Source organism: Triticum dicoccoides, chromosome 6A (assembly GCF_002162155.2).
Source record: "Triticum dicoccoides isolate Atlit2015 ecotype Zavitan chromosome 6A, WEW_v2.0, whole genome shotgun sequence".
NCBI lineage: Eukaryota > Viridiplantae > Streptophyta > Magnoliopsida > Poales > Poaceae > Triticum > Triticum dicoccoides.
In genome coordinates, this window is record NC_041390.1 from 517,079,865 (window position 1) to 517,088,906 (window position 9,042).

Here is a 9,042-nt window from a genome sequence, read left to right on the forward strand (position 1 = left end):
TAGCCATTCTCCTGCTAGTTGTCTGCAAGCCTTTTGTGAAAGATGCAGTAAAATGGGTCATCTGGCATCGGTGTGTGTTACCTTCCTGCCTTGGGAGTGCGTTGCTCCCATGTGTGCCTTCCAGGCCAAGGGGCAGGGATTCTTTTACATCCCTGATTCATGCACTGCTAAGCAGCTTAAGGAAAGATCTACCAGCGTAGTGATTACTGTCATAGAGGGGGAAGCTAGTGTTAAGGAATTAGAAGAGGCATTTTCTGATTATATTGGGACCAAGTGGCACTGCACTGCTCGGACTATTGGTCCAAATACGTATGTCATGAGGTTTCCCAATCAAAGAGATGTGAAAAAAGCATGCTATAATGATAGAATGATCCTTAAATATTGTGGTGTGGTAGTTAAGATTGTTCCCTGGTCGGCCAACATTGGGGCTAAGGGAGCCATGGAGATGGCATGGGTAAAAGTTGCTAATATTCCCATGGAAAGAAGGAATGAGAGGAATGTTGCTTATGTCTCTTCCCTGGTGGGCGTCCCGCTCGAGATCGACATGGCCACCCTGCACAAACCTGAATTTGTCAGGGTTCGGCTGTGCTGTCGCAATGTGGATGAGCTCCCTGGGGTTGTTGAGGCAGTGCTAGGCACGCACTTCTTTGATTTTTTCTATGAAATCGAGAAGGTGCTGGTGCGTGATCTAGAGAGAGAAAAAAAGGTCGTGCAGATGGAGGCGGATGCTAAAAAATCCCCCTATGTGAGAACATCTACCTGGGGTAAACATGACCCTAAGTCTGGATACAAAGGAAAAAATGAGGGATGCAGCAAGAATGGGGGTGATGGGGATGATGACCCTGTCGATGCAAAGGAGGAAGAAAGTGTGGAATCTGATGAGTCAGAACATAATACATTGCTGATTGAAACTATGGTTGTGGAGGCTTATAACAAAGAAAAAACATAGGGCTCTAGGGCAATGCTGGGTATTGATGATACCAAGCATAATGCTGATGAGATTCAGGTAGATTAAAATGATGATGCGTGTTCATTTGTTACTGCTATACCTCATGATAATATAGCTCATTTAAATGTGGCTATGGATTATGAGCAGGTGGTGGAAATTGAGGGAGAGGACCTTTCCAAGTTGGGGAAATCAGAATATCTGGTACAATATCCTACCTCTTCTTATGAGGATGTGGGAGAGGTGATTCCTACCCCTCCCCTTTTGGCTGAAGAGGTTTAGAGATTTAGCTTGAGGAACTTGTAGAATATGGAAGGAAGAATGCAAGAGAAAGCTATTGTCATTTCCCGCAAGAGAAATCTAGAAGGTAACTCAGCAAATCATAACTCCTTTGATGCCCTGTCTAATCCTGAACTTATGATTCGAGCTATAAAAATGGGGGTAGCATTCCCTGACAATAACTTCTCTAATGTGGACATTATTAGAGAACTTGAAATAGTCAGGGGGGAATTTCAAAAAAGAGGGGGAACCGAATGTGAGGATTGAGGAAGAGGTGATGTATATCACTAATGGAAAGGGAGACCAAACCCCTGTTAGCACTGAGTGGGGAGATGGGGATGAGGATATGGAAGAACAATTTACCATGGTTCGGTCTAGGAAAAGAAAAAGCCCTAAAGTGCAAGTGGCTATCTCCAGACCCACTACTAGAAGTCAAAAAAATCTTGTTGAAAAAAACAAGCTGGCAGCCCTGTCCATAATATCAGGGCCACCAGAAGGGGGAGAAAAGGGAAAAGATATAAATGATAGGTCTATTTTGGAATTGTAGGGGGCAGGAAAAAAAGGGATGAAAACCTGCCTATCCCATATAATTAGTGACCACTCCCTTGACTTTCTCTGTTTGCAAGAAACTTTAAAAAAGAATTTTCTGGATAGTTACTTTAGGAAGCTTGACCCACACAATTTTTTTGAGTGGGAATGGATCCCCTAAATTGGTAAGGCCGGAGGCATTTTATGTGGGGTTAGAAAGGAGAAATTTGAAGTAATTGCTTGGAGGAAAGGCAGATTCATTCTTCAGGTATCTCTATGATATCAAAATGAAGAAAATTTGGACACTTTGTACTATTTATGGAGCGGCCCATGAGTGTGATAAAACTGAATTCCTTAGTGAATTGGCTGATTTTTGCTGCCATATTCAAACACCATTATTGATCGGAGGTGATTTCAAAATACTCAGACATAGTGGGGAGAAAAATAAGAAATGGCCTCGCTCAGCACACTCTGACCTATTTAATTCGATCATTAATACTATGTGTTTGAATGAGATTCATATGAGTGGGGGGCTTATACTTGGTCTAATAACCAAGCTCATCCGACCTTGGAGAAATTGGACCGTGTGATTATGAGCAATGATTGGGAGGATATGTTTCCTCTTGTTAATATGAAAAAGCTCGTTAGGGAGGTCTCTGACCACAATGCCCTCCTATTATACTATGATAATCATGTTATTAGAGCTCCACAAAAAAGTGAGTTTAGATTTGAGCTGAGCTGGTTAAAATCTGACGATTTTGTTCCTCTAGTTAGCAAGATTTGGAATCAAAATGTGAATGCTACCGATCCTATTGATATTCTAAATATCAAACTAAAAAGATTTAAGAAGTTTTTTAAAGGCTGGGGATCAAATAAATTTGGTCATGAGAAGAAAAGAAAGCAGGAGATTAGAGAAGAGCTTGCTTTTATTGAAAAGTTAGAAGAGGAAGGAAATATAGGCAATGAATTGTTTTGTAGAAAAACTGATCTCCTTGTGGAGATGAATGAAATACTTGTCAATGAGGAACTTTTTCTGCTGCAACAATCTAATGAGAGATGGTTGCTTGGGGGGATCGAAACACCGCTTATTACCAAAAAATAGCCAATGGTAATAAGCGGAAGAATACAATACACTCTCTTAATGTTGGGAGTACGGTGATTGAGGGGACCGAGAAGCTCTTGGAGCATGCTACTGACTTTTATAAAAACCTTTTTGGGCCAGCCCAGGGAAACATGTTTCATCTTGACCCTGGTGTCTGGGGGAAGAAGAGAAGCTCGATGAGCTGGATAATGAAATCCTTAATAGACCTTTCACGGAGGAAGAAGTGAAGAAAGCTTTATTTCCATGAAAAGCAACAGGGCCCCGGGCCCGGATAATATTCCTGCTGAGTTTTACCAGCATTGCTAGGATATAGTGAAAGAGGATATTATGAGATTGTTTACTGCTTTTCATGCAGGAGATCTTGATGTTAGTAGATTGAATTATGGCATTATAACTTTACTGCCTAAAATCAATGGGGCCAATAAGATCCAGCAATTTAGGCCAATTTGCTTGCTTAGATGTCCCTACAAACTGATCACTAAGGTGCTTGATAACTGAGTGCCCCCCCTTGCTGACAAATTGTTTAGTAGGCACCAGAATGCATTTATTAAGCATAGAAATATCATGGATGGAGTATTGCCTTTGCATGAGATTTTGCATCATACTTCCATCAAAAAAGGGCGTATTGTTATTAAGCTCGACTTCGAGAAAGCATATGACAAGGTGAACTGGGATTTTCTGTTGGAATGTCTCGGGATGAGAGGGTTTGGTACCACTTGGTGTAAGTGGGTTAAAAGTATCTTGGTTGATGGCACAGTTAGTGTTAAGCTGAACAATACCATGGGCTCGTATTTCAAAAGCTTTAAAGGGGTCAGACAGGGGGATCTTGTGTCGCCGTTCCTTTTTAACATAGCAGTCGAGTGTCTGTGTAAAATGGTGCTACAGGCTCAGAAAAGTAACTTAATTGTTGGGCTTGCACCGGACCTTATTGAAAATGGAGTGGCCATTCTGCAATATGCAGATGATACAGTCTTGTGCATAGACCATGATCTGGATAAGGCTGTGAACATGAAACTGTTATTGTACATCTTCGAGCTCATGTCTGGGCTCAAACTAAATTTTCAAAAAAGTGAAATCCTGTGTGTAGGGGGGATGATGATATCCTTAAAGCATATGTTGATATTTTTGATTGCCAAATAGGGCACTTTCCCATGAAGTATCTAGGGGTGCCAGTAACCTTTTCCTCCTTGCGAGTAGCTGTCTGGGACTTTTTGGAGTCCAGATACATTAAAAAGTGTGATTCTGGGCTGGGGGCAATGCCTCCTCCGTAGGACGCCTGACGTTGCTTAATGCTAATATTTCTAGCATTGCCTTTTATTATATGCCCATGTTTCTTCTATCCAAAACTATACTTGCTAGGATTGACAAGTGTAGAAGGAGATTCTTTTGGCATGTGACTCATAATAAGAAACGCTATTATCTTGTTAAGTGGACTAGAATTTGCAGATCTAAGAATAAAGGAGGGCTGGGTGTGAAAGATTTACATAAGCAGAACCTCAGTTTGCTTACTAAATGGTGGTGGAAATTAGAAACTAAATCTGGCTTGTGGCAGGATATTGTGAAAGCTAAATACTTTAGTAGGGCCACTGTGGCTGGCACTAAAATGAAGAGCAATGACTCGCCCTGTTGGAAGGCCATTATGAAGGTGAAATATCTTTATATGGCAGGAAGGAGAGTGATTATACAATCTGGAGACATTGCTAGGCTATGGATTGACCCCATTGGGGACAATATCCCTATGGCTGAACAATTCCCTCGTTTATTTTCTATATGCAATTATCCTGAGTGCACAGTTGATAAGTGCTTAAATGCTGATCCTTCTTCTTTCTTTAGAAGGAGACTGAATAATGAGCTCAATGAACAGTGGATAACTGTGGGTAACATGGCTAGGGAAGCATGTGTCTCAGAGGCCACTGATGTGATTAAATGGGGTCTGGGAGGGAAATCCTCATTTACCACTAAATTTGTATACTCTTTCCTAGAAAGGAATATTGCTTGGTGCGACTACAGATGGATCTGGAGTGCCAGGATACCTCTTAAAATTCAAATCTTCTTGTGGCAATTATTTCAGGATGCTGTCCTGACTAGAGATGTGATGAAACATCGAGGTTGGAAAGGAAATCCCAAATGTTCCTTTTGTGGTGGGCGAGAGACTGCACAACACTTGTTCTTCACTTGCCCTGTCGCTAGGGTGATCTGGAGGACAGTGGCATGCATGTTTGGCACTGCTCTGTGCCCCGATAATATTTGGCAAGCCTATGTGTGGTGCTTTACGCTCTTTCCTGGTGGGGAAAAGTTTTATACAGCGGGAATTGCTACTGTGTGTTGGGCGATCTCGTCTTGTCGCAATAGAGATACCTTCGAGTTCAAACCTATTACAAATCCTTTTGAATGTATCTTTTCTGCCTGTGCTCTAACGTGCTACTGGGCAGGACTACTAATGTAAGATGACGCGGCTACCATGAGGGACGGGGCAAAGATGCTGAAGGAGAACACATCGATGATGATGAGAATCTGTGCGGTGAATCACGAAGAATCGGCCTGTTGATTTGCTGAAGGTGCTACCCCATGGTTTAGCTAGATGTTTGAGGTGCTTTCCCCCTGTGCGAGCATGAACTTTTGTTGCTCAATTGTTGCGAGCCTTATGTCTTGTGTTCTTTTGGGGCTGTAGGCCCTGGATTCTAGCTACTGAGATTTGGTGTCGTTGGGTTTTCGCCCCATGGTGAGTAATCTCGACGACGAGTGCTCACGGTGGGTTTCCCGGCGATGCTCTGGACTCGCTTCCCCTTTTCTCCTATCTTTGGACTGCTGTATTTCTGTTATGTTGCAGTAATGGAAAGGGGTAATGTCCGGCTCAAAAAAAGCAACATGGCATAAGTTCACCATTATGAGTAGTGTCATAAGATACCAAAATCCAACCAGATTATATTAAGTCAAGTACTAAGAGCATGGACATAATAAAGTAGTGAGATCAATATTGAGCAAAAACGCAATTAGCAAACCACAGGGCCAACACAGAATGCTTCATGTTATTTTCGTACAAAGCAATCAAGAGTTGAGAGGGCATCCAGCAGTTTTGATGCTACATAATTAGCAAAGCTATGCATTCCTACAAAAGGTGAGTTGTCAAACTAAAGACCATTGAAACGGCTTAGTAGCTAGTGGTATAATAGATAGTTGGGCAGTCATTAATACCGAAATACTCACTGATTGATATAATAGTAAGTGATTCCTGGCATTGATTGATCATTATTGGTCAATCACCTGCGCAAGAAAGGCATGATTATTTATAAGTAATAACTAATTAGCAGAACGACTAATAGAAATACACAGTAACACGTATAGGTGCGAAGATCTCATGCTATCATGTTTGAGCCCATCTTTTTGATACAATTCCAACCAGCACTCCTAGCAGGAGCCCAAAAGCAAGCCTGTCTCTCTCCCATTTCAACAACATCAATATTGTCATAACCACAACCATAAATCCAGAACCAGAAGATGATAGCTCAAGAATATAAAGTATGTATGCTATAAAAAACTCCATTCTTCTGTAGGATAAGAAAATATTTGAGGGCATTTCAAACTTTAAAGTGAGAATCAACATCTGGAAATTGCTGTACAACAGAAAAGTTCGCTCAATACCCTTTCAAGTCTTCTTACAAAGGAAGTCACAAATATGATATTCCTTAATTTTCGCTGCCTGGACATAGTTCATCCAAACAAATACACAAAATTGGGTTGAAATGCTAGGAGTAATGCCTCTTCCGACTAAGTAAAATCCTTTAAGTAAATCTTGAGCTCGCAAGATGTATATAATATTTGTACAAATCTAAGTGATTGCAAATATATCATGTCATCTGGATATTAGAAATGTACGATAACAATATATCCTGCCTTGGCGTGTTACCCAGTCCAGACGCAAAGTTGAACCTCATGATTGTCCAAATAAAATAAATAAGATCAGCACAAAGGAATAGACCAAAAGAAACACAGGTTAATCGATGAGGATTAGAGTCATTTGTATAGAAATTAATATATTCCACGGGCCAAAAGATGGAAGGGGACGATGAAGGGGTATGTCACGTACTGGCCAACCCAGTGTGACATGGTTCCAGGAATTTCTGTAATTTTAGCTCAGTGATACTGATTTAGTGTATCACAATATATTCCTAAAAGTTACCTAGAGTGATGGCTGCATATGCTAGTTACCAGTCCATCATAGACAAGAGTCCATCATGTATCAAGCAATCTGATTTTATATTCTCAGTGTGTATAAAGATCAGTTATACACAAAGCAAAAGAACATAATCAGTGTCAGGCGCAGTGAATAGAAATTAGCATCATACTGAATCTAATGGCTAGCATGTAAACTTACAATAACTACATAGCAGCAGTTAAACATATGTAGAGTCTACATGATAGATTCGTCTAGAGTAATGGTCCACATTACCGATTATAGATAATATACAACATAGAAAGGACATATTGTAACATCCCAATTTTCAATTTGGATGTTTACAATAGATCATTCATATGCATCCATGATTTATGCATTTTTGCCCCATTTGTTCTATTTGATTTTTGATCCAAGGAACTTTGAGCAACTCAAGAACAAAAGAAAGAGTTGGAAGTTTCCCTAAAAACCAATTTTGATTTTTTTTCGAAGTTGGGAGTTTGGATCAAATTTGGTTTCACCAAAATTCATTTCCATTATTTCAAAAATAAATAAAGAGAGAAGATAAAAGGACTTCTTCAAAAACAGAAAAGAAATATGGGAAATTGAATTTGGAATCAAAATTTATTTGCTGGGTTTTATTTGCACTTTATTTTATTAGTTTAGCAAAAATGTTTATTTTTTTAAACTTGCATTTTAGGACAGATATAAGTTCACTAGGTCATATATAAGACCATATAACTATGTGAATTTTCTGGAAATTTTTAAACTTATATTTATTTGTTTTCGGTGTTATTGTATTTCTATAAAAAAATATAAAACGTGCAGCCAAGGCCCATGGAAGGCCCAGCCTTCCGAATGACCCAACCTGGTCATCTTCTTCCTTACCTCGTTCGTTCACAAAGAGCACGTACACAGCACTCCCACCCAACGCCCCACCCCCTCCCCTCCTCTCCCTCGCTCCAAAACCGCTCTGAATCGGTTCCCCTCGCCTCCCTCTATCTTTTCCCATTCACTAGTGCGCCTTAATTCTTCCTCTAATGGCCATTAGAAGCCCAAGTAACAGTCACCATTAACATCATAAAGTTGGCAACGCTCAGCTCATCTCCAGACCTCCCCAAGCCCTATATAAAGCACCCCTGGGAGCCCCTCTCACCCCTCGTCTGAAGCCCTCTCCTTCTGGAGTTTTCCCTCTCTCTAACCTCTCCAATTGCTCGCCAGAGTTCGTGTATTCCGGCGACCTCTCACCGCGTGTACAGGAAACATTCTACAACCACAAGTTGTTCAAGTGGTTCACCTCATCGTCCTCTACACCGTCCCGCACGCATCCTTTGCCGAAGCACACTGTAACATCCCAAATTTTCAATTTGGTATGTTATACACTAGATCATCATGCACATCATATTTCTTGCATTTTTGGTTGATCCTAGAAATTTCACGCAACTCAAGGACCCTCGGAGAGAGTTGGAGATTTTGTTATTTTCATATTTGAGTTCTCTCAAATTTTGGAAAAGAGGATCATTTGATTTATTTTATTTCATCTTCAATTATTTTTCCAATATCAAAAAAAATGAGAGAGGGAATAATATGACTTTCCCAAAGTTAGGAAAAATGAAGATCTAATGAATAAATCAAATTTTGGTTCTGCCGGAGTTTTGTTTGCTTTTTATTTGGATAGGGAAAAATGCGTGTTTTCAAAAAAAAATTGCATTTTAGGCCCGGAGAAAAGTTCTTTTTGTTCGACTCATTTTTAGGAGTCGGGGAAAATTTACCTTAGGAATTTTGGAGTTCGTTTAGTTTTCTTTTTCTTTGTTTTTCTGCGCGCGAAACTATTTAAAAAAGAGAGAGAGAGAGAGAGAGAGAGAGAGCAGCGCCCCGCCTGGGCCAAGGGCCCAGCCGGCCGGCCCAGCGCCAGTCGCCAGCCCCGCCGCCGCCAAGCCGAGTCCTAGAAGGACTCTAGGCCGCCAGCCCCCCTCCTTTTCTTGCCCCCTCCCTCCTATAAATACCCCAAGA

At 40.8% G+C, this 9,042-nt stretch overlaps 1 protein-coding gene across 1 annotated transcript; it reads left to right on the forward strand.

The window, feature by feature from the left end:
* Positions 1–56: 56 nt before the first annotated feature.
* On the forward strand, positions 57–5,395 carry LOC119319518. The gene is made up of 2 exons (XM_037593990.1): positions 57–1,313; positions 5,288–5,395. The coding sequence occupies exon 1, from the start codon at positions 110–112 to the stop codon at positions 947–949; it is 840 nt and encodes a 279-aa protein (XP_037449887.1). The 5' UTR covers positions 57–109; the 3' UTR covers positions 950–1,313; positions 5,288–5,395.
* The last annotated feature ends 3,647 nt before the right edge of the window (positions 5,396–9,042 follow it).

Excerpts from the sequence above, each read along its gene's own strand:
- LOC119319518 (XM_037593990.1), top strand. The coding sequence starts at position 110 with ATGTGTGCCTTCCAGGCCAAGGGGCAGGGATTCTTTTACATCCCTGAT.